Raw genomic sequence first — 26152 nt, 5'->3', positions numbered from 1 at the left:
TCTGAGCAGACTTTAGAAGGGCTATGGAAGAATAAACAGGTTCTTTTTTTGTCTGTTACAGGCAAATTCCTCAAAAACCTTCCAACAAGTCTATCGAACATGATTTCCCTTTCATAAATCTATGTCACCTCTGACAATTTTCAAGGATATTCCTATTCTTCATAACAATTGATATTTTCCTCAGACATCAAGCTAACAGGTCTCAAGAGCTTCATTGTCCCTCCCTTTTTACTAACATTGCAGCTCCTGTTAAAATTAAGCACTTCTCTAAATAAAACACCAGACCACGCATTTTGCGAAAAAAAGTCTTTATTGAACACATGCTTTACAAAAAGGTGCCTCAAAATGTCTAATTGGGGGTATAGCCCTCAGTGAAAACTCTCCAATCTAAAGATACCAAAGTCACCAAGAAAAACACATGTATGTTCCAGCTACACTGTATTCCAACAGATGCACAGAAGTGTTAGCGCCACACACGTTTACAGGTAAAATAAAATTCTCTTTAAATCAATAAGCCAAAATGAGGGCTAGGGAGCAGCAAGGAAAAAATGCCCCTTCATGGTAAATGGCCATTCTACGTTGGCTGAAGGTAGTTTCTTTGTCAGGGACCTACACACCTGCACCATATATGGCCATAGAAGTGAGCAGTAGTAGGTGCACCACTGTCACCATCAGGCCTGCACAGGCCAGATGTGCAGATACATATGGTATCAAGACAGCAGTGCCTCTCAGCTGGCTTCAGAGGAAAAGAGCATCTTCAGGTCTCCTGTTCAGCTTCTCTTGACTGGCTGAGGAAGAGTTTATATTTCTTCATGCTTCTCGGAAACATGCTACTTGAATAGCTAACTCTCTCACGACTCAACATTAGGTGTTGCTTGCTTACTTCATTCTCAGCTGATACCATCCTCAAAATGATTTGAAGTACAACTCAATTAACCTCAAGAAGCCAACGTTATATTCTTAACTCTTTCCCAAACCACTTGAACAAGGGTTTGTTGCAGTATCAGTTTTCACAACAATCAACATTCTGATTTCATGAGAACAATGGAGAATGTTGGAACTATTTCTTCAACAGATGGCAGAACCCATGGCTCAAGATTTCCTCATGACCAAAATGGGGTGTTCCAACTCAGCATGTTTTCTTGTGAAAATACGGAGCTAATTCCTCATATCCTGGTAAGAATTCAACATCACAGCACGAGAATAATTCCAGCAACTGTCAGACATTTAAAGAATATGGCCCATTTTACACAGTAACAGGATTATTCTTGTCCAAAACCCTTCACCTTTACAGGCAAAATGAAGAATACCTTGGCTTCCAGTTTCTTTGTTAAGTGTCTGCCTCTGCTCAGTAGCGTCCGTGTTACAGAGTGGCCATGCACTTCAGCCAAGATTATAATACATCAAGATCCTAACAAGTGACTGAAGTGCCGCCTTCATCACTCCTTGCAGAAGATTTCAGTTTGGATATGTCATAGAAGCCCAATCCTCATCTGTCCTTCTGGGTTGGTAGATTTTCACTAATAATGGAATAACTTTTTGGAAATTAATTTGGTGATAAAATTACACACAAATCAACTCAATTTTTACAAGTATTGAATTGCCTTCAAAAAGCATCACTACCATTGACGACCTGACAAGTTGACATCTTTAGGCATGGTCCATTGTGTAGAAGACAGTGCATGTTAGCGGAATACAGACAGCACAGGTGACTAAAAAGACAGGACAAAAACTGAGTGAAAAAGAAACAGAGGGAGAGTGAGTGCATGCAGAGTTTAGAGCGATTGGTGCATCTGAAATAAAGATCATATTCCCAACTTTCTTAATCAAACCTAGACTGTAGCACCACTTGGTGCTACACCACGAAGCGCAACCAATTTTTTTTGAAGTTCCAAAACAACTCAGGAGAAATATACAAGCTTACACTGCACATCTCCCTTTCTCTAAGCTTCCTAAGCTAAACTTAATCCTAATGAACAAATTGTGTGAAATGAAATTGTTTGCATTAATCAACATCAGGAAAACAATCGTGAATTCTTCTTTCCAAACTGTCCACTCTAATGGTCAAAATTTTAGGCATTTAATTCAGTACAGCATTGCACTTTGAACAAAAGGACATCTTCTCTCCATCCAGAGGAACTACATATGAAAGGTTAGATATAGCTCAACTTTTTCTTTATAACCCAAGAACAGGATTAAGTTTTTTTTTCTCTTCTCCAAGTGGCCTCATGCTTGGGAGGCGAGCTACACAATCTAATTCTGTGGGCTATTTTTGGGCAGAGGATCAAAGGCTACATTAAAGTGGCACAAAACCCCATATCCCAATTCCTAGCCTGTGTGGTTTGAAGATCAAAGGCACAGGAAACAGATCAATGTCCTAAGGTTCGGTATGAGCCATTCTATATTCCCTCAAATTCAAGCACCAACATCACCCAATGACGTGTGGTGGAAAGTGGATATCGTGAGAACTTCACAAGAATAATGGAATGGTACTCGGACCCACAAAGCTGTATCCAGGAAGAAACCAACAATATGAAGAAAACAAGAATAGTAGGAGGGACTGAGAAACAGACAAAAAGTTAATTTTTAGCCATCAGAAAGAGCAACAAATGCTTAAGTGCTGGAGTACCAGGAGATTGAAATATACATCAGTCACAAATCCAGAAGCCACTTCCCTGGCTTCCAAATTACCTGATCTGGTGTTGAGACAGACAATCCATTTTACAACCACAGAAATCACTGACGATTTCAAATCAATATTGTTAGCACTGCAAATTCAGGCCTTATGATTGGCAATTTCGTTGAGACGTTCCTATGGCTGTGGCCACATTTTTGTAGATCTTGTCCAACCTTGTGCACGCAACCAGATTGCAGGAGTACAAACGGAGACATTTCATGTGGAATTGCATTAGGAAGGGCAGTCTGAGCACAAACTCTGCATGTCCTACCACGAATGCACAAGACATTGTGCAATAAACCACAGAAGTTGTCATTACTAAGCACTGCCAATGCTAAATGAAAATTTGCATCTGCACTGACACAGCAGTACCAGATCAGCATGGTAAAAGCACCTGATCCAGAAGTACAGGGAAGGGACTGAATGAAAGAAAGGATGTAAGAATGGGCTAATTACTTCTCTTTATTTTAACTTCATATAAAGAAGCTAATTAGCTTAACAGTTAATATAGTCAATTATCTTAGTTCCAACTAAATCTCTCATGGACAAATATTTTGAAGGACTCTTCGGCCCTTTTCATAATCATCTTCATCTACATTGACAAGCAGTTGGATTGCTTCTTGCCCCACAGCTTGCTTCAGTGAATCGGTTATAAATACACCTTTCAGAGCCTCCAGCAGTGAACCATTGATGTAGTCATTCCAGAAGGCATCCAGGTAAGAGAGCTCGGAGAACTTAATGTCACAGATGATGGATCCCAAGTCCCGACTTTTCAAGATGGTATTCGCCTGCCCAAAAAGGTCAAAACAGCGGTCCAGCGGGTCCTGCTTCACAGACACTACGTTCCCTCGGAGCACCGTATTCTGATCAGAATATACAGCTCGCACCCGTAGCCGTATGTCTGCAAAGAAAACAGCAAATATTCCATATAAGTTGTCATTAAAACTGAAGTGCCTGTAATTGGACTATTAACAAATATGCTGAATGATCCAATTATCAGGAACACTTAGCCAGCAGAAATCAAATTGCTGAAAGCAGAAGGGCAAGTTCTGCAAGCAGCAGAAAATTAATTTCTAAACTGGGAAAAAACTGGGTGATCCATTTGAGTATTTGAAGGGGTGGGGGTGGGAAAGTCACATTCCAGCTGGTTCTTTAAATACCGGACACTGTTCCTGGTAAATGCATCCATTCAACCGTGGGTCACAAAAAGGTGACATCTCTCTTGCAACCCCAGTACCCCAACCCCAAGAAAATCAGATTGTCATGCAATGAGCAAAGCCTGTCATTTACACTAATAGCCTTTCACTGCCTATAAACCTGCAGTGAAGCACCAAGGCAAGATTCTTTAGCCCATGTGGTAGGATTGACCCATTTTTAAGGAAAATGGAAAATCACACAAATGGGAATAAACATCCTTTGCTTCAAAGAGATCACCTTAAAGGTTAACGGGGTGCATGCGGACTCTGATGTTTTACAATAATGAATGACATTAAGACTTCAGTAATTGAAAATTCATTTTGGCCAAAGGTATTTTATGTTGGTTTACAAGGTGGCACACATCTGATGGTAACTTCATCATACCAATTAACAGGGATAACCAGTATATTTAAAAACTAGAGAGTCAGAGGGTTGCTACTGGAACGTGTCACCCCACTTGACTTTTAACAAATGGTTACTATGGGTTACAAACCAGGAACAGAGGCTTTGGGTCAGTTCCTTGCTGTTTCTGATTGAGGCAGCCATGACTTGCATTTACAGGAATGTACCAGTTGACTACACAAACATCCCACAGGAATTGTAAATGGCAGGCAGGGGACAGAAAGAAAGGGAGGAGGAAGAGAAGACAGGAAGAACCAAGAGTCAAAAAAAAAATGCAACAGAATGAGCACCTGGCAGAGGAAGAATAAGACAAATGGAAAAAGAGAAATTCAATTACTACTGGTATTCAAATACCTTTAAAAAAAAATCATATTTCTTGAGAGATTGCTTTTTCCTTTGGATATAGTTCCATAATACAGAAAGGTTGCTCCCTTGAGTTTTAGTCAGACAGGAAAGTGTTGTGAATGAAACACTGCTGCGAGGACACCCTAAAGTTTAAAACAGGCAAATAGGAGAAGCAACTTCCTTTGCACTTTGTTTTCTAAAGATTGTATTTTCTAAGGATTGAAAGACTAAAGTCACATTTTGAGACAGATGTCATATTGATTCACAATTAAACCTCAAACACAATATTAACTGCCATAAAAAAAACACAATACAACTGTTGAACATAGCTTAGAGATTTGAGATCTGGATGCCACAAATACACCTCTACCCTCTTTTCACTGAAGATTTTAAAACTGCACACATGGATGAAACTCTACTGTAAATGCAAGTCAACAGCTGGGATCTATAGTCAGCACTTCAATGGCTTCACTTGCAATGGGCAACATTATGTAGTATGAGCAGCAAAGGGAAATGATCCAATGCTTGGGTCAGATACTTCCACAAAATTGGAATGTCCAGTTTGGCTGGACCACAACTATTTCCCACAGTTTAACAACAGTAGCTCCAACGACAAGAGCACATTAATGTTCAGAATGGTTCTGGTTTTAAAACAATGCAAGACAGCTTTAAAACCAAATTTCTGGATGCAACACAACTTTGGTAAAAAGTGAAGTTTTTCTAATAATAATCAATCCCAATGAGTTTTCTCCCACAGGTTTAGATCAGAATATGTGAAACGTGGAACAGGTCCTTTCACTTTCTATACAGGTTTGAGTGAACCAAAAATTGTTCTACCTTACACCAGATCTACCCAAAGACTTCAGCACAGTCTCTATGAAATTGTCATAAATTTTGGAATGAAGAATAGAGAGAGGAGTATGGAACTTTGTGGCGGAGAAAAACTGTGCCTTTATTATGTGTTCATGAGGTACCCTCTTTTAAATACCTCTAAAAATTCAACTTTTATAAACAAGAATCACCATTGTTTGTGCCAGGTTTTGTTTTAGAAAAAGAAAAAAACACTTTGCTCTGTTTCAGCCCAGAGCAGCACTTTTGTTGTTGTTGTTGTTGTTGTTGTTAACTACACCTGAAATCACAGCCAAATGTTGGGTAGGCTTTGTTGAAGCCCAGTTGTACTCCCATCTCTCTCACTCTTTCTTTTTATCAGTGAAGAACAGGACGAGCAAGTTGGTTAATACCATCTAGTGAAGAAATGCAGGTGATTGAAGGATTTTACATACGCTGAGCACCATCATGAATTTTCTTTACATCACTTTCCCTCATGGATGGACACCTGTGGAAGCAGCAACTTTTACAAACAAATCTCTGACCCCCTCCCCCCCTCCCATCAAGGAGAAAGCGGATTCAACACAGTGACATTTACCAAATGACAAAATTCACCATTGACAAGTTGGGTAACAAATCAACAAAATAGGAAAGGTCTCCAATATACAGCAGATTCAGTTTGACATTTTGATGAACAATATCTGGTAATATGAATGGGATTTCTCACGCGCGCACACAGCTCTCAGGGGAAGTACGTCACTGCCCTTATAAAACACTGGTAACTAGCTGGTGGATGCAAATCATACCTATTTCTACTCCTTAGCTAGACAGCCTGAATTCTAATAGAACCCTGAGTAGTTCTCCTTGGGCTGGTCAAGCACTTCAGCACCACAATTTGGGGGTGAGGACAGACAGGAGAACAATTTTACATGTCTAATGGATCATTTTTCAAGAAATGCCGTTCTTCAAAATAAAAAGTGAACCCGGGCAATGCAAAATAATACTCAATGACTTACACTGTTGGTCTCCTCCCACATAGACCAGCCAAGGGAATGACCGGAGAAGGGGAATTAAAAATGTTATCACCCTGAAATTAAACTTAGATGGATTGGAGTCATGCTGAAAACACAAGTTCTTAGAAGAGTGGAATCTCTAAACAAGGAACACGTTGATGTGACACTTCCATTGGCCAAAGGCATCACATAATGAAAAAAAGGTGAGCAAGGATTATCTGAAATTCCCCATTCGACACGTTAGCATTACTTTAAGATTTTGTTTGAGTGGAGTTAGTTATACTCGTTCTCAGTGACTGAAAAGTTAATTACTAGAAAAGGAATTATGACCTTTAAAAGCACCAATATACAGAGACAAAAAGTCATTGAGAGATTCCACTCGGTCCTCTACTTTGCCAGTAGTGTAGGAACACAAAGTATCTGAGCTTTCTGTACAAATTGGATCCATAGAGCTTCTATTTTAGTAAACAGCCAGGGGCACATGCACAAAAAGCAAAAAAGGTGTGGTCGTTTTTAAACTAAACATCCCTGGCTGGTGTATGTATAATTCTGTTTCAGCAGTTTTGTTTTGGAGGGGACTGGGGAGAAGAGGAGAGAGAGACAGAAGTCTCACTACTTTCAGGAAAAATTTGAAATTAATTTCAGTTGCAATAAATTTCAAAATCACCAACCAAAACTTAGGTTCTGCACTTTATGTGCACATTAGACATCAAGTTAGTCTAGGAAAGAGAGCGACAGATGCCATAAAGCAAGGCTGAGCCACACTGGGCTAGTTTTACAGCACACTACTGGTGCTGGGCTCTGCTTCAGTTCCATGTCTTGGAGTCTCACACAGTGAGATAAATAGCAGAGAAAGCATCTGCTCACACATTGTTCTGGAGCATTAATTCCTTTCAGCTCACTTCCCAGTGAGGCCATAATACAGGAGAATAGCAACCACATCATATGCCTGTGAATGAATATACTGCAGCCTCTTGGGAATGAGAGCCAAGTGTTTGAGGCCTTTCCCAGCTAATACCCAGAAATTTGATCCTTGCAACACAGGCAAACTTTGGACTGCACAGATTAAATAAAACCCCAATGAATTATACAACAGCAATAATCAAGAGTCATTTCTTACAATTCAAGCCTTGCTTTTTGATCTCAAAATAGTTGGAGCTGGAATAAACGGAATGAGTCGGACACTTCTGGATTTGAACTTACACCCACTGAATTACCACTAGGAAGCACGTACGTCTGGACAGGAAAGCCTCATCTGATTATTATTTAATCCAACATTTTCCAAAGTACTTGTATAATCCCAGGCGTACAGCAGGAAAGTTGTACAGCATTAATTGGCTGTAACTCTTTATCCTGTGACAAGGTTGTTCTCCCTATTGGATAGGAACCATTTGATCACGGAAGTGCACCCAGATGTATCCTTGACAAACTTCGAGACGGGTATGCCAGTTGAATTCACTGACAAAGACATTGTTCAGCATTTTCCAACCTTTGGTTATTGTGGGGATAAACAATACCCCCAATCCAGCTCTGAATCTCAAGCTTCACAGAGATGATGTGCACCTGAGTCCAAAAGACAACGTAGATACAGGAGAGTAGATTGCTTTGAGAATGTAACTCCTATGTAAGTTGATTTCCTTGAGGCTGAGGGAACCCCCGTTTGTTTTAATTCCTGCGTTTTGCTGGTTGACAATTAGTCCACCAGCTCGCTCTTTGCGTCTACTTTATCATCTTGTTGCAGAGTGTTAACTGTGAACTGAGAGAGACAGGTTTTGACTTTTAAAAATATTTCTGCCACTTGATAAATGCTTCATCAACAGAACAGTTACGCATACACAGGTCAGACTATACAATTGGCAACACAAGACAGGCAGACCTCACCTTCACAACACATACCCACACTAGGCCAAGAGCAAACAGTGGCAGGGACACCAGTTACTGTACCTCCAAAACACATACACTGCATTTTGGAGATAACAATGACCACTTCACAAACAGCAGGCTACTGTTGCTTTGTGTGTGATTGACCAGAGTGTTTTGAAAAAGTTCCCGCCTCAGTCACCTATTCAACCACCATCATGCAGCTATTAACTGAAGTGTGGCAGAACAAGTGACAAGCACTGTAACCAGTGCTTAGCCCAAGGGAATTATTTCATCAGATCAGGTGACATGGATGGGAAATAGGAATTGACATGAACAGTGATAACTGAGTAAAGGAGTGGACAAGGTTTCACTTTACGGACAACAAAACGGTTTTGATCCTAATAAACCAACAATTTCAGTTCAACAAATTGCAATCAGAAACGTGGACATCACCTGTAATGATATGACTAATAATGCTGTCAAGAGCAATTAGTGCTCAAACTATTATTACAGGTAGTGCTGATAAGGCGTTGGTATATTTCTCACTGCATTCTTGCATACTTAACAGTCGCACTGATTTCACCCTGGAGTTAGTTACCCTCCCAACACACAGCCGAGCAGAATTTAGAATATGGTCGTGTTAGAATTCTGATGAAATGCAACAAATAAAATCAGCCATTTCGGATGCTGATTAAAAATGAGGAACTCAGGACTACTTTCCAACAGGTTTTTCCCACCACAAAGATTTAAATACGACTGAACAAAGTCCTGGAATTGAACACAAGCAGAGTCTCAAGTCAATGACGTCCATTTCAGAGAGCATCTCAAAAGCATCACGACTGCCGCAAACCAACTTCATTTAAAATTTTCCAAATTTTAGTGATATGGTTTGATGATTAATCACATGCAGATTCCTGGAACGTTGTAGCTCTTTGGGAGTTAATCCTTTGTGTTTCCTTTAATACATGTGACAGAACTAGTTTGCTGTAACAGCAGGGAACAGTTGGAGAAGCCTGGGCTTTCACAATGGATAGACAGTTCCAGATGTCTGACAACTTGCTTTAAGGGACAGGTAGTGGTGGGTGGAATCCTGGCAGATTCAGAAATTTCAGTTTGCTTTAGTAACCATCTTGCTAGTCACATCCACCAGAACTGGAAAGTCAGGATCACTTGTCTGTTTATTGGAAGCATCAGCAGCTTCTCACTCATCTTTCCCCATCCCGGAGGACCTGCCACCAACACATTTGGGGGAGTTGTGAGAGTTATTGAGATGCTCACTTGCTAACTACCCAGGACTTTACATATTGGAAGCTAATAAAGCAACCAGGAAACCAAAGGTCCCTCCATATCAGCAAAATCCGAGGGACTGAAACTCTCTGTTGAGACTTCTTTATTGACTTAGGATCTTTTACATTGTCTTAATTTGTTATGACAAGATTTAGCACAGCAGATTCAGATGGTTATCAATTCCAATAGTTCCTTTCTTTAATTTGAATTAACTCTAGCATTTCATGGAGAAAGAGGACACAGTTCACAAAGCGTTTTTAGTGAGAACTGTTCCACCTTCAGGAATTAGCCTGCCTGCTCTCTTCGATATTTTGTCCACCAAGTATTTTAGTCTAGCACGTGTTTGTTCCCCCTCAACAAGTTTAAAGGTTTACCTTTTTCTATTCTCGTGTCAGAACATTTTCTTAAAGTCGAATCTTTGTCAGAGACACAAACTCTCTTTTATCACCAACCTTTGAATGGTACACCTGCAATTAAATGTTTGATCACAAAAATCCTCAAAAAAAACAGATCTCACGACAAAAGCTGAAGTGTTGTTCAAGTATAAAACAAGTTACACTACTTTTCAAAGCACGTACAGCTAGATTGTACTATTATTATATTACAGCAAAACAAGAATCCTCAGAGTGCTTTTAAAGAATTAAGATTTTTTTTGCGATTAATATTTGAAGAAAATCACATACTGCTTTTTTTGTTGTTGATGCTGTGCTCAGACCTACCAGAAGCTTGTGTTGCCACATCATGAAGGAAGTTGTTGTACAAGAGAGCCAACCTATGTTTTTTTGAAAGAGCGTGTGCATAGAGAGACTCTTCTTTAGAACAGATATCTTGCGGATCGCTCAGAGGGTAGGATTGCTGTCACGTAGGCAACATGGACACAAACAGGATCAACACATTTCACCAGACTTTTTCAAAGCAACGTTCTTTCCACAAAATTCCTCATCATTTATTTAACACAAGTGTGAAAATGCAAGTAAATCAATTCCAAGGGTGGGCTCCACCAAGTAGATATGCAAATTGTTAGGGTACCTTGCTGTAGTGTTACAATGCTCAATTCACGAAGTGACCGAGTACAGCAACACTTCAGTTAAACTCAAGATCAACATACTGCAACAATCAGAGTTCATTCAGGAACATAATATGCTAAAACTCTTTGAATTGTATTGATTATTACAACATGCTCACAGACTGGTGAAAGTTGCTAGTTTGAATAAGAAATGAAAAATTTGAGAGGCAAGCCTTGCTCACACCGGCTCGTAGGTTAAAGGATTTGTCAGCTCTAAACATTTTCACAACTACAACTTCTATGTTTGAGAATGCATATCAAACTCATTCCAGTCCCTAAACTACAACTGAGTGATCAAATCCCACACAGGTTGGAAAAACTGGAAACCTAGGGCCACTCGCATTTCAAGTTGCCTTGCACAGGAATTGTATATTGGCTACATACTTGATGAGAAATGACGAGGCAAATGGGAAGGCAGGAAATGGGATATATGGACCAGCCACTTTAGTGTCACTTCTTAGAACGCAATGATCAGAACTGTTATGATAGAGTTATGACAAATTAAAGTTTTAGTACACGCAAGATCAGAATGCAAGACAAGTGTTATTCAGGAAATGCAACCCTCAGTTGAGAAACTACCTTCCAAAATTCTGTTGAGCATCCCTTAAACAGTCTCACAAAAAGCTGGCTTTTAAGATATCGGTTTGGAAATGTTCCTGGAGCACATGCTGAACAAGGAATGTACACTTTCTGTTACAAAATGGACGCTGAATAAAGGAAGTCATTGTTGAACCGGATGCTGTATAAAATCCATGGACACTGCATTTGAACAGCACTTGCCCACCTTTCCAATGTAGGCAAGGGGCTGGAGCCACACATCTTTTCTGTTTTGCTTAGTACTACAATGGGGCTACACTGAAGCACTTACCCACCAAGTGTCATCACTCACACTTACACTTTGCTTGGGGCTGAACTTGGAGCAGAGCAAGGAATCATGCACCTACCCAAAGGGTGTCAAGCTATAGATTAGCTAGATATAGGTCACATATGCAAACAACTGAAGGCAAGTATATCATATAGAACACTGCATGCTTATGTAAGCCGCATTATACTGTAAGGATTAGTATGCAACATTCATACAATAACAAAAGACCAGTCTGTGAGCATTTGAGTATGATCGTGACTGTTGAGTTACCAGAGGCATGCGGAGACAGTTTAGTTCAACATTTGTTTTGTCGTATGCAGGTTTTAATGCTGCAGTTGTTTACAGATTGCAATCTCATACTGTGGTGCTAGAAGTGGACTGAGGAACATTATGGACCGTCAAGGATTAAAACAAAACTTCCGGATTCTCTCATGATAGAGACCATGCAAAGTACGACTCTTTGAACTAGAGCAGCCCACATTTCCAAAGGAAAAGATAACGATTTTTTAAGAGAAGGCAGTCAAGAGTTCTCTAGGTAAACTTATTTCAGATCAGTCCCACACATTGTTTCAAATACTTACAAGTACAGAATGCAACTCCCATCCCTGTCCTACCAAAAATCCCACGAACAATTCTAATCTTGGTTCGAAGTGATAATGGGACTTTACACACTGTGGAAAGCTCAACTGATAGGAGTAAGGTCTTAAAGACTGCAAAACATCCTTATCGCATTGTCACTTCACTGACCCACAAGAATATTCAGCCCCCGTTGCACATAATGCCAATAAAAAAAGAATTCTACATTTGAGAAATTCAAACTTTACAATGCACCTCAAACATTAAACAAATAGTTACCTTCCCCCTCCCACAAAGTACACTGATACTTATTCTGCAAAACACCATCCCATCTCTCCTTGATACAAATAAGGCAGATTTACAGATGTTTACTTGGCTGGAGCGACTGGGCTACTTGGAACACCACTGGCCACAGCCTGTTTTGCTTGGCATTCATTCGAAATGATTTTACATTCACCAGTTCTTTTGGAGTGGGTAGAGTTGGGGATGGGGAGGAGGACAGGAAACAGTCCTTTTTAATTACTTGGTCTATTCGTATGGTTGACAAGTTCTTAATACCAGATATGCCTTTGCTGATGTTATTTCTTTGCTTGCATTGTTTATTATTCCCACTAATCACCATGTACTTTCTATTCCCATATTTCAATTGTGCATTAACTCCATTTCACTGATAATTGTGGTTTCTACGAGAGATTAATCAATGCCCAACATACTCAGTCTGATCACTGAATATTCAATTATCTAGATAGCGCCAGAACCAATAGCCCACTATTAGAAACCTCGCAAAATTAAAACGGACAGGGGCTGAAATCTATTTGGCAGAAGTTAAAATAAACTATCTGGATCAAATACTCACCACAGGTTGCTCTCGGCTGATGGGGAGTCTGATGCTCTCTTTCATGGTTACGGAGCACATTTCTCTTGTATCCTCTCCGCTTACCAGAGCCTCGACTTCTACGGGTCGCCGTAAGCCGTTTGGTCAAAGATGCGCCTAGAAAGAAAACATGGTTTCATCACAACTTTCAGTTCAAACATAAAAGGGACTAACCAAAACCATAAGATGCTGCACGGATCATGTACCAAGGCTGTTCCATTCTCCTCTGCAGCCTTTTAATCGAAGAAACTAAACAGGAGTAAGGCATTCAGCCCTTCAAGCCCGTTGCGCCATTCAATGAGATAATGGCCGATTTTCTACTTGGAGGTCTTTTGCCTGCAACAATCTCTTATCCCTTTATTTTTTAACATGCAGAAAACTAAACAATTGCAATCCCAAACATACTCAATGACGAAGCCTCCACTGCCATCTGGGGTGAATAATCCGAAATGTTCAACAGATTCCAAGTGAAGAAATTAGTTTGCGGGGTCCTAAACTGTCTTCCCCTTATTCAATACCAGAGGCAGAGTAAACATTCCTCCGACATCTCCTTTAAAGTTGTGTAAAATTTGTGCACATCAACAAGGTCAACTCTCCTTCTAAACTCTAGCAAATATAGGTACAGTCTATTTAATGTTTTGCAACTGGGCCAGGCCCCTACCCCCAATGTCAGGAATTAGTCTGGTGAACCATTGCTGTCCTCAGCTTTGGGCAAACATACATTTCCTTATGCAAGGAGATCAAACTGCACACAATACTCAAGTGTGATTGCACCAACTCTACAATGTAGTAAGCCATTTTTACATCTTCATGCCAACTGGGGATGGACAACAATATCCAATCCTGCCAATAAAATCTGCACTTCCCCTAAAAGGAGTAAAAAAGCCAACATATCATTTACCTTAATTGTTTGATGCTACCCAGATGTTAACTTTCAGTGTCTGACAAAAGCAGAACGCCCTATCACCACTGAAATGTTTTACATTTTTGTCTTTCCTATCAAAACAGATAACCCCTCTTTCTCCATATTGACTAGAAAATGGCAGATGGAATACACTCACTCCACCTCTCTCAATCCCTCAGGAGTGGCTTTACATTCTCCTCAGGACACATTATTTGAGTGTCATCGGTAAACTTCAAAATATTACAATTAACAAACTAAATTAATATTGATTGCAGCTTGTTGGGCACATGCACTGATCCTCACTGTGACCTTTTATCACAACCTGCAAATAACCCATCATTGTTCGGCAGAAAACAATCAGGTTTTGATCCATCCCAGAATGTTGTCCTATCTCATATTCTAATTTCATTTACCTACTCCTGGGGATGTTATTGAAAACTTTTTGAAAAACCAGATATAACATCTCTAGTTACTCAATATCTGTTATGCTAGTTTCTTGAGGACATACTGACAGATTTGAGAAACATTACTTTCCTTTTACAAACCCAAATATAAGGGTCTTGCAAAAGAAGTAGTCTTTTTCATTGTCCAAGGTAGCACTTCCAAACATATCCACTCATCACATCCCACTTCGCTACATCATCCCCCCCCCCCCACCCAACCAAACCACCACCGTGGCCACACAATTTCCTTTGAAAGTTATGTTTTCATCATCCTTCCAAGGAGAATATCCACATTGTAACCACTGTTCAGTTTCCTTCTGCCCTTACTCTCATCAAACCTTTCGATTTAAAACATTGATGTCAAATCTCTTTAAATTTCTAGAACCAAAACAGAACCTCAATCTCCCATGTAACTGAAATCTCTTCTATACTTTTAACAAAGGTCCCAAGAGCTTTGTTACAAATTGTTGAACCCAAAACTGACCAAATAGCAAAGTAGATATTGAGTAAAATCAAATATCTTATACAGGTTTAATCTGCTTCTTTGTTTTATGGATATTTTACAAACCCAAGGATCTGTTTTAGTAGGCTTCTCAACTTATTCTGCTTTCTTTAAACCTTTGAGAATGCACCACACTCCCAATCCCTTCTCCTCTTACAATTGCACCATTTGGCTCATACTGCTTGTGCATTCTCCCTATCAGAATCTACTAATGCACACATTTTTGCATTCTACTTCCTTGGCCATTTTGCCTGTGCCCCCATGGCATTTGAGAATGCAGTAGTCACTAAACGTCAAGGCATCTGCAAATTTTGAAACTACTTCCTGCATTTTCCAACGGATTATTAAGATTCACCAAAATGAGCTGAAATCTGAGTACCAACAGACACCTCTCCAATAAAAAAAATCAGTTCACTACCACCATCACTTGTTATTAACCCTTAGCCAATTTCAGCCCCTTAAGATCCATGGGCTTCATTTCGGTTAGCAATGTTCATTTTGAACATCTATAATGACTTTCAACAACTCTCTCCACTGTTTTGAGGAATTATCAATTCTGCACAACTTTTCAGTTATTAACACATTAATCTATGATGCCATTACTGTATTATCAGCAGAATCAGAATTAGGTGACTGAGCAACAGACTGAGTTTTCGACTTTGAATGCTGCTGACCTTGAAGAATTCTTCATTTTACGTAATCTCTGTATATTTTCTTCAGTGCAAGGGCAGAATCATCTTTTAATGCAGTTTGACAAAGTAATTATTCAGCATGCACGTGGCCATGTTCTCTGCCTTGCAGAAATCGACTATCCTATCTCTATGTGCTTTTTTTTTTACTATTTATACATTTGCCTTTCCCCTGCTTTTGGTTAGCCATTGACCCCACTGGCTCATTTTGCTGTTATTCCTTTTCAAAGCTCTTCCATTTCATTTTTGCATTCACTTTGTTTGCCTTGTGGGATTCATTGCAAGCTTCTCTGTCCTTTTTGCTACCATTTTTGATTAAGCAGCATGATTTGGCTCTATATTTCCACTTGTCCTCCTCGTGACACTTAGTTTAGTATATACCTAACGGACCGAAAGACTCACTGCTTATTCATTCCTTTATTTGCTAATCTTTGATGCCAGGTCATCTAAGCCAGAGCAACTTCATTAAATTCTCGCCTAAACTGAATTCATACATGCAATTACTTGTGTCCTAATTACTTTTATTGCTTCCCACTGCCTTCATTATCAAAAACAAAAGTTTAATTTCCTGTTTGGGACTTCATTTATTTTCAGTTGTCACTCTTCAAATAAAAATCAAGAGGCGGTATGATATTATTGTTGCACTAATAACTGAGATCCAAACAATGTTCTGGGAAATCAGTTTCAAATCCCACCAGAGCAAACGGTGGAATTTGAATTCAGTAAAAATCAGGAAATCCACTGATGACCAAGAAAACGTGGCAAACAGAGCAGTGTCAATCCTGCAAAGTCCTCTTCACTAACATCCGGACACTGGTGTCAAAATTGGAAGCCCTGAAGGGGTGACATTATATAGAAGTTTACAAAATTATGAGGGTCATGGATAGCATAAATAGACTAAGTTTTTTCCCTGGGGTGGGGGAGTCCAGAACTAGAGGGCATAGATTTAGAGTGAGAGGGGAAAGATATAAAAGAGACCTAAGGGGTGACTTTTTCACGCAGAGGATGCTACGTGTATGGAATGAGCTGTCAGAGGACGTGGTGGAGGCTGGTACAATTGCAACATTTAAGAGGCATTCGGAAGGCTGTATGAATAGGAAGGGTTTGGAGGGATATGGGCCGGGTACTGGCAGGTGGGACTAAATTGGGTTGGGATATCTGGTCGGCATGGACAGGTTGGACCGAAGGCCCTGTTTCCATGCTGTATATCTCTATGACTCTATGATTCTCCCTTTGTGTACTTAATACAGATTTGGACTTTTTTTTCCCCATTGCTCCTGATCACAAAACAACTGTTCAAAATTGTGACACCACCTCTTTTACACCCCTTGACTCATCGGACGATTCCACACCTCAATATTGAGCTTCCGTGCTCAGCCACGTCTCTGCGACAGCAATAATGTCACACTGCCATGTGTTTATCAAAATCCTCAACTCATTTGCTCATTCAGCTTTGCTGTGGTCCTTCATGCCTTGACTAGTTACACTGTGCCTTCCAGACTTGTCTTTTGTTCTGGACATGGTGTAGAATGTTGTCATGTCAGCTGCATATGCAAATAGCCCTGATGAGTTTCAGGAATGGGGTCAAGTTGGTGAGACAGACAGTGCCTCGGAGGGTTGTGTGTGGAGATAGAGGAGGAGGAGAGGAAGACGACTCGTGGCCTGGCTCAATATACTTTGCGGTTGGAAGGCTTAGCAATGACATACCAAAGCCAGTTGAGTTTCTGTACCTGTGCACTCCTTGCACAATCTAGAGGCGATCTGCAAACAAAACACAGCCTGAGGGTAAAGCTGAAAGAAAAGACACAGTCTCAAGATTACCTGGTTCCCAACCGCTCTGCATTGAAACAGCACGCTCTGAATTTAGACAGCTTTCCACCTGCTCTCCAACCCTTGACACAGGACCTCTGCAAGTAGACCTCTCAGGAGACACTGGAAGAGCATGAAGAAAACAAATGGAATTAGGAAAAATATGTTTCCACAGTGGCAAAATGGAAACCTTAATTCTAAACTGTATTTTTAAACAAAGTCCCACAAAGTGACTGGCAGATCTCCACACTATTACTTCTTATAAATAGACAGTGCTGTGATCTGCAAGTAGGAGAACAGGCGCAGATTCTGAAAGCATTTTGGAAACACTTTATATGTGACTGCATCAGACAGTGTATAACCTTTCCAGAATGGATTCTGAAGTAGTTTTCTGAGGAAGCAATTTTAAAAAATTTCCAAAGGTTTAGCATGACTAGGAAACAATTTAAATATTTTTGTGCCTTTCCTGTAGCCCTGAAATGGAGTCATGTGATCAACAGCTCTACAAGCCTGCAATTGTTAGACATACAAAAGCTCCTTCCTGCATGTCCTCATTTCCCTTATCTTTACCATGCTCTGTCTTATCTGCTTTAGTCATTTGACTCCTGGACTCATCCTTTTCACCTCATTTATTATTAAACATCTCCATACAGGGTTTCTGTCACTGATAGCTCTCGGAAGATTCTTAATAAAATCATAAGATACAAGAAAAGAAGTGGACTCTTTGGCCTCTTGAACCTGTGCCACCATTCAAAAGCATCATGGCATTTATTTCCATAAAATAAGTGAAGTTACAGAACAAAAATCTTTAATTCAGTCATTCATTTGAATCAAACATGACTGAGGAGAATAAGCAACTCAATTGTCATCAGTTTTAGATTCTTGATCAGTGGAGGAATCATAGTTAAATACAAGGACTCTGCCTCCACAGCTTTGTGTGGCAAAGACTTCCAAAGTGTCTCAACCCTCCTCATCCTGCCTTAAATTGGCACCCTATTATTTTAAGGCTATTTTGTCTGGTCCTAGCTGAGGGGAAATATCCTCAGATTTTAACCTGACATCAGGGCCAATGCATTTCCGCATGCAGTTGATGCGACACCATTCCACACAATGTCTAGAACAAAAGGCAAGTCAATGAAAAGCACAGTGTATTTAGTCAAGGCATGAAGGACAACAAGGCTGGTTGGCTTTTACTTTAACACAAGGTCATAAAGGAAATGAGTTTAGTGTTGATTAATACGGTGACTTAGTGGTTAGCACTGCTGCCTCAGTGTCAGGAACCATATTCAATTCCCACCTCGGTAACTGTCTGTGTTGAGTTTGTACATTCTCCCAGTGTCTTGCATGGGTTTCCTCCGGGTGCTCCGGATTCCTCCCACAGTCCAAAGATGTGGGGGTTAGGCGAAGTGACCATGCTAAATTGCCCAGAGTGTTAGGTACATTAGTCAGGGATGAATGTAGGGGAATGGGTCTTGGTGGGTTGGTCCTTGGAGGGTGGGTGTGGACTTGCTGGGCTAAAGGGCCTGTTTCCACACTGTAGTGAATCTAATAAAATAATACATGGCAGTGCAACATTATTGATGTCATGGAGAAATGGTTGAGCAAGGAAAAGATTGAAAAGAAAAGAAATTGTATCTTTACTGACATAAGGTCTTGAGGCATCTAGGCACTGCTTCAATATCCAAAGAGTCATGAACAGTGCTGAACATACAAAACATTGCCACTTATGTTGGAGAAGTCATTGATGAAGATCGTTGGGCTGAGGACATCAATTTGAGGAAAGGTTAAAAAGAAAAATCACAATACCAGGTTTAGTCTAACTTTGTCCACCCCAGTCCAACACCGGCAGCTCCAAATTGAGAAAACGGGTTGGTGGTACATTGGTAATACCTCTAACTCAAGGTTTCAGGAGGCCGGGTTCAAGTCTCATCTGTTCCACAACTGCATAGTACAACGGACTGGACCAGACACCTCCCCCCACAACTTGCCCATTCAATTCTTTAGCCTTGCCTCTAAAATAGAAACAGGGAGAACCCAGCTGTTTACCAGAACAGAAAGCATCTCAAACGCACAGTATCATCATAGTAGGAACATCTCCGAACAGGTTGATGAGAACATGCTAACATGAGATACTCCTGCAGAGATGCCCTGGAATTGACAGGATTGACTTCCACAACAATCACGTTTTTTGTGCAAGGTTTTGACACCAACCAGCAATTTTTACTGGATTAATCGTGAACCAAGTTTTACAAGAGCTGACTTCTCATGTCTGGAATTGAGTTCTTTTGTCCATGTTTGGATCAAGGTGGTAATGCGTTCAGGAGCTGAGTGGCTCTGGCAGAACCAAAACTGAGTGCTGCTGAGTGTGCTGTGCAACAGCATTGTTGTTGACACCTTCTATCATCTTACTATCAAAAGGAGACTGATGAGATGATAGTTGACTAATTTGAATCTATTCTGTTTTGTGTGTACAGGACATAGCTGAGCAATTTTCCACACTGTCAGGTAGATGTTAGTGTTGCAGTTATAATGAAACAGGTTGGCAAGCTCTGCAGCACAAGTCTTCAAGACCATTGCCAAAATACTGTCAACACCCATCGCATTGGCAGCATACAGTGCTCTCAACCCTTCATTGATGGCATCTGAGATACTTGGAACCTCTGAAGAAAACCAAAACGGCTCTGATCCTACTCACCAAATTACTGCTGTTATGAAGGATACCCAAATCTCGTTGCACATTCCCATCTCAATTTATAGCCAGGTAATTATCTGCCTTCCTGCTTTTGCTCCCAAAATGGAAAACAGCACATTTATCCACATTAAACAGCATGCGCCATGTATTCGCTCACTCAGCTTGCCCCGATCATACTGAAGCATCTCAGCACCTTCCCACAGTTCATCATTCCACCCAGCTTTGTCATCTGCAAATCTGGAGTTATTACATTCAGTTCCTTCTTCTAAATCATCAATATAAATTGACAATAGCTGGGGTCCTTGTGCTGATACCAGCAGTATCCCTACTAGTGACTGCCTGCTAATTGCAAAGAGACCCAATTATTCCCAATCTTTATTTTGTCTGCCAACCAGTTCTGTCCATCTGAATACACAATCCCAAATTCCACATACAGAACAACCTCTTATCAAAAGATCAATTATCCAAACTTTGGATTATTCGAACAAGATCTTAAGGTCTCCGGTAAGTTTCATTAAATTTAAATAAATAAATAGTGAGAGCAGGCAGGCTGGGCTGGTGGGAACTCTGTTCAGTTATCCGAACGAAATAATCAAGGTTGTTCTGTACTTTAAATTTTACCTACTAATCTTTTCTATGGGACAGTGTCGAAAGCCTACTCAGACGAAAAACAGACATCCACAGGGTACCCCTTATCAACTCTGCAAGTCACTTCCTTTGAAGTAGATTTGTCAAGCTTGATTTCCCTTTTGTAAATCTGTGTTTACTCTATCCAGTACTGTCACTGTTTTTTCAAGTGCTATTTGATCTTTTATAATGAACTATAAATTCACCAGGTTAGACATACCCATCATAACCCCACGTGGACTCTAACAAATCAGCTAAGTTTTGTCTCGATCTCAACTAATCTGTCCCTGATGCCTTCTTGTTGAAATGATTTCTCTTCCACTCCTGTCTCGCAGGAATGGAGTAACAATCGCACTTTTCCGAGCCATTATTAAATTAGGAGCACTTCCCCCAAGTTTGTTTCCAGCTTGCAGTGTAAACAAAGTGGTCCTCGATACTGATTGGTCTGCAGTACCTTCTTAAATAAAATACACTAAGTTTCTCAATTATAAGGTGACCTTGCACTGCTACTATTTTCTCTCCCTCTCCTGGACTTATTTAACAAGTAAGTAATTTCCTGATTGGCAATCAAAGTTCCTCTCTGGAGACAGCGCTTTTTTTTGTTTGGCTTCTTATCAACAGCAGGTGGCACGACATATTCCTCCTTCCTTATGGTCTTTCAGATAAGACAACTATACATGAAAATACCTTAACTGTGGCAAATGAGCAGGTAACGTTTTGCTTCTGTTGTGATTGGTCATCTTTTAATGCTAAACACCTTGATGTTACAGGTACTCAATGGTTCTTTAAGCATTTTCTGTTTTTCCTACTCATGAAGTTACCAAGCGCTCAGAATTGATTTACAGTTCTTCACTTCCCTTGCATTGGTGTTCTCTAATCTGTCAGACAAAAGTTTGTTATTTTGCATGCAAAACCTTAATAAGTCAGATAGAAGGTAAATGTAGCGTTATGGAGGAACAATGGAATAAAGCAAACCAATCAACAGTCATTGTATCTAGGATTGTGTATGGTTGAATGCTGTACCCAAGAGGAAGGAGACTGTCCCAAAGGCTTCATCCGGAACATTGCTTTCAATCATACCTTTATCAAAGGTGCAGCAGGTCCAAACACTATTAAAACATGGTTAAGTTTCCAGCCACTTGATAAGAATTACATACTTAGACTAAACAAAAATCAAAATGCTATTTTCAGTTTTTCAAACTGGTTCCCTGACAGCCTTAAACTCTGAATTCTAGTGAGCACATTGCAAATGCATGTGGGTGATTACCCACACGTAGGTGGTGCTACGTTGATTAGATTACTTAGTGTGGAAACAGGCCCTTCGGCCCAACAAGCCCACACCGACCCGCCGAAGCGCAACCCACCCATACCCATACATTTATCCCTTACCTAACACCACGGGCAATTTAGAATGGCCAATTCACCTGACCCACACATCTTTGAGACTGTGGGAGGAAACCGGAGCACCCGGGGGAAACCCACGCAGACACGGGGAGAACGTGCAAACTCCACACAGTCTGTCGCCGGAGTTGGGAATTGAACCCGGATCTCAGGCGCTGTGAGGCAGCAGTGCTAACCACTGTGCCACCGTGCCGTTGTTAGCTCCCCAGCCTGGAAACTGTGGACACTGTATTCACATAAATTTCCAATTTCAAAACAAGACAAAGTTGGAGCACTGAACAGGAATGACGGTACATTTAAGGTTTGACAATTTGAAACTAGAAAAAACATGCAGCACAATGCACCTCATGATTAGTCTGTTCTGTACAAGTGCTTAGAACTTTAAATAAACCAATTGACCAAATTCAGCAAAAACAAGTAAATGTGAAAGGTACTATAACAAATGTCAATTTTATTAGGATTTGAATTTAAATTAAAATGTTACTGAGAGAGCACAATCCTTTACAGGAACCAAAGAACGCCAAATAAAGCCCACTTAGTCTCAGCCACCACCCAATGAGATTGCAATAGAAAATGTTGCAGAGAGAGGAGGTGAAATCGAAAGATCAGGGTTTGTGTTGGGGGGGGGGGGAAGAGAGAGAGAAGGGAAATGGGACACTGTTACAATCATAGTCTCACACCAGTCAGTACTATCTCCAACCTTTGTGCAGTTCCTTGGGTGACTAAGTATATGCACCACAGACTAGTCCAACTGTGTACAAGATAACACCCTCGTTCTGAACAAAACATGAAGTGGTTATGCCTTTCAGCCCAGTGTGTTCCACTGCTTAGTAAGATCAAGGTTGATAATGCTGTTTTGAATTCAGGTTACTTTCAAATAACCCTTGATTCCCAGTCTAACGAGAATCTACTCAACCTTAAAAAAAAATGTTTCCCTCACCTCCGCCTGGTCTTTTCTTATTAATATCCTTAAGACCTCATGGTCATCCTCATAACTTCAAAATTCCAGAGAAGTCAGTCCCAATTTATGTCACCTCCTCTCATACCTTAACCCCTGAAGTCCAGATATCAGTCCTGTAAATCTGCATTGAACTCCCTCCAAGGAGGAAATATCCTTCCTAAGATCTACATAAAGTTTAACTGCAACAACTGCTGCATCTTTATACTCCAATTCTCTTGATATAAAAACCAGCATTCCATTAACCTGTTCGACTATTCCTTGCAGTTGTCCTATGGCATTCTAAAATCTCATTGGGTATCCACCATATTTAACTTGTGCCTTTTAAAAGCAAATCCTGATCTGTCCTTTTGGTTATCCATATTTAAACAAAATGGATAACCTCATACCGGCTTTTATTAAAATCCATCTGCCAAAGCTTTGCCTAATATTTCAATGTCCTGTTGTATTTCTGTGCTGTCATCAATAGTCTGCAATGATGCCAATTTAGTGATGTCAGCAAATTTGACTTATGCCATTTTGCAAGTTTTATAAGAACATTGTACACTTGAGGCCACAGCACACACCTGTGGGACACAGAGTCACATCCTGCCAAATTGAGTACTCATCCGTTTTTCCAATTTTGTTTCTTGCCATTCAACCAATTTCTATACGTCTGTAATTTGCACTCAATTCCATTGGCTCCCACCATGGCCAACAGTCTTTGTAAAGGACTTCATTAAAAGCCTTCTGGAAGTCCATTTCAACATCCATCAACTTAGAGGTGGTGGAGAAAGCCATCACCTCTTCAAAATCCTAAGGATTATCAGACATGAATGACCCTTGAATTTCAGTTAATCAGTTAGCCTATTCTTAATTGTTGACTCCAACAATTCTGTACTACAGAATTTGAGTAATCGGTGTGTAGTCCTGTGGGTTCCCTTTGTCACTCTACTTAAAGCACTGACTGACATAAGCAGATTTCCAATCCAAAGGACCAACGCCTAAATACAGGAAACGGGATCTAGTCCTGTATTTTTTCACTCCTGAAGCAAGGAATTGGACATGTGCTAACATCCTCTCTTTTCCATTTGACTTTTGTCATAGTAAAATATACAATGCCCTCTCTGCAGCATTTGCTACATATTCGCCCAGCCAAATCAAGCCTTTTGGAACTGCTCCAAAATGCAAGGGGTTGGGGCAAGGAGAACCTATATTTATCCTGGACACCCACCAAAAATTATCCTAAAGAAATCTTTCCGTCCTTCCACATTTTCAGCCTGAGGAAACCCCACTCCCCTCTCAGATTCGCCCAAAGGAAGAGAGGGCAGAGATAAACCCTGCCGCCATTCCCCTCAGACTCTCTGAAAGGAAGAAGGGTCACCCTTCTCCATCCCTTCCTGACACTCCCAAAGCAATAGGGGGCAGAGAGACCCTCCCCCTCAGACTCTGCCCCAAAGAAAGAAATGGGAACCCCTCCCCTCAGACTCAAGTGTACGGTGCTGGAAAAGCACAGCAGGTCAGGCAGCAGGAGAATCGACGTTTTGGGCTTGAGCCCTTCATCAGGAATGAGGCTTGTGGGTCAGGGCTGAGAGATAAATGGGAGGGGGGTGGGGTGGGATGAGGGAGAGGAAGCTGGATGAAGGTGAGGGAGAAGGTGAGAGATCAGAGGGGGCAGTGCTGAGTTAGAGGCTTGGGACTGGGATCATGGTGGGGGTGAGGTAAACGAGGACGATGTTGAAATCCACATTTATCCCATGGGGTTGCACGGTTCCAAGGCAGACTATGAGGTGTCCCTCCTCCAGGAGTCGAGTGGCAACAGTTTGGTGGTGGTGGTGGTGGCCGAGGATCTGCACGTCCTTGAAGAGGTGGGGGAGGGAGAGTTGAAGTGTTCAGCCACAGGGTGGTGGGGTTGATGGGTGCAGGTGTCCCAGAGAATGTTCTTCAAACGATCCAGATGTGGAGGAGACCACGCCGGGTACAAGGGACGCAGTCCTCATTTTTCTCCCCTTCCCCTCAGACCCCAAATAGAACATAGAACATAGAACAATACAGCACAGAACAGGCCCTTCGGCCCACGATGTTGTGCCGAACATTTATCCTAGATTAAGCACCCATCCAATTGCCGCTTAAAGGTCGTCAATGATTCTGACTCTACCACTGCCACCGGCAGCGCATTCCATGCCCCCACCACTCTCTGGGTGAAGAACCCACCCCTGACATCTCCCCTATACCTTCCACCCTTCACCTTAAATTTATGTCCCCTTGTAACACTCTGTTGTACCCGGGGAAAAAGTTTCTGACTGTCTACTCTATCTATTCCTCTGATCATCTTATAAACCTCTATCAAGTCACCCCTCATCCCTCGCCGTTCCAACGAGAAAAGGCCGAGAACTCTCAACCTATCCTCGTATGACCTATTCTCCATTCCAGGCAACATCCTGGTAAATCTTCTCTGCACCCTCTCCAAAGCTTCCACATCTTTCCTCAAGTGAGGCGACCAGAACTGCACACAGTACTCCAAATGTGGCCTAACCAAAGTCCTGTACAGCTGCAACATCACTTCACAACTCTTGAATTCAATCCCTCTGCTAATGAACGCTAATACAACATAGGCCTTCTTACAAGCTCTATCCACCTGAGTGGCAACTTTCAAAGATCTATGTACATAGACCCCAAGATCCCTCTGTTCCTCCACCTGACTGAGAACCCTACCGTTAACCCTGTATTCCACATTCTTATTTGTTCTTCCAAAATGGACAACCTCACACTTGGCAGGGTGAAATGAAAGAGACAACTCCTCCATTGCCAGCCCACACAACTCTCCCCCCCCCCACCCACCATCGGGTCCCCGGGGCGGGGGGGGGGCTCTCCTACCTGCTCGGCCCCTATTGCAGCCCACGTAGGGCAGCAGGTCGTGGCGGCTGATGACCCTGAGGAGCTGCAGCAGGTGCCGGAAGTTGGTCTCGTCGCACAGGCCTCGCCGCTCCAGCTCGAACAGCAGCCGGACGCCACTGCTGCAGCAGCTGGGCTCGTCCCAGGCCGAGGCCGGGGCCGGGGCCGGGGCGCGGGGGAGGGCCCGGTCTGCAGCAGCGACCCCCCCTTCCTCCTCCTCCTCCTCCGCCTCCTCGTCCAGCTCCTCCCCGGCCCGCAGC

At 41.4% G+C, this 26152-nt stretch overlaps 1 protein-coding gene across 1 annotated transcript in view; it reads right to left on the bottom strand.

The window, feature by feature from the left end:
• Nucleotides 1-291: 291 nt before the first annotated feature.
• The window catches only part of dedd1 (death effector domain-containing 1), a 26302-nt gene continuing 441 nt past the window's right edge, over nt 292-26152 (bottom strand). The window contains exons 1-4 of the mRNA XM_060852737.1: nt 25875-26152; nt 17353-17463; nt 12976-13110; nt 292-3578 (exon numbers count right to left, since the gene is read on the bottom strand). The exon at nt 25875-26152 is cut by the window's right edge and continues 441 nt beyond it. Coding sequence (XP_060708720.1) covers nt 3217-3578; nt 12976-13110; nt 17353-17463; nt 25875-26152 — 886 coding nt within the window. The 3' untranslated portion in view covers nt 292-3216. The remainder of the gene's footprint in view (nt 3579-12975; nt 13111-17352; nt 17464-25874) is intronic.

Source organism: Hemiscyllium ocellatum, chromosome 38, assembly GCF_020745735.1.
Source record: "Hemiscyllium ocellatum isolate sHemOce1 chromosome 38, sHemOce1.pat.X.cur, whole genome shotgun sequence".
Lineage (NCBI taxonomy): Eukaryota > Metazoa > Chordata > Chondrichthyes > Orectolobiformes > Hemiscylliidae > Hemiscyllium > Hemiscyllium ocellatum.
Note: the sequence above shows the minus strand (reverse complement) of the source record. Positions and strands in the feature narration are given on the sequence as shown.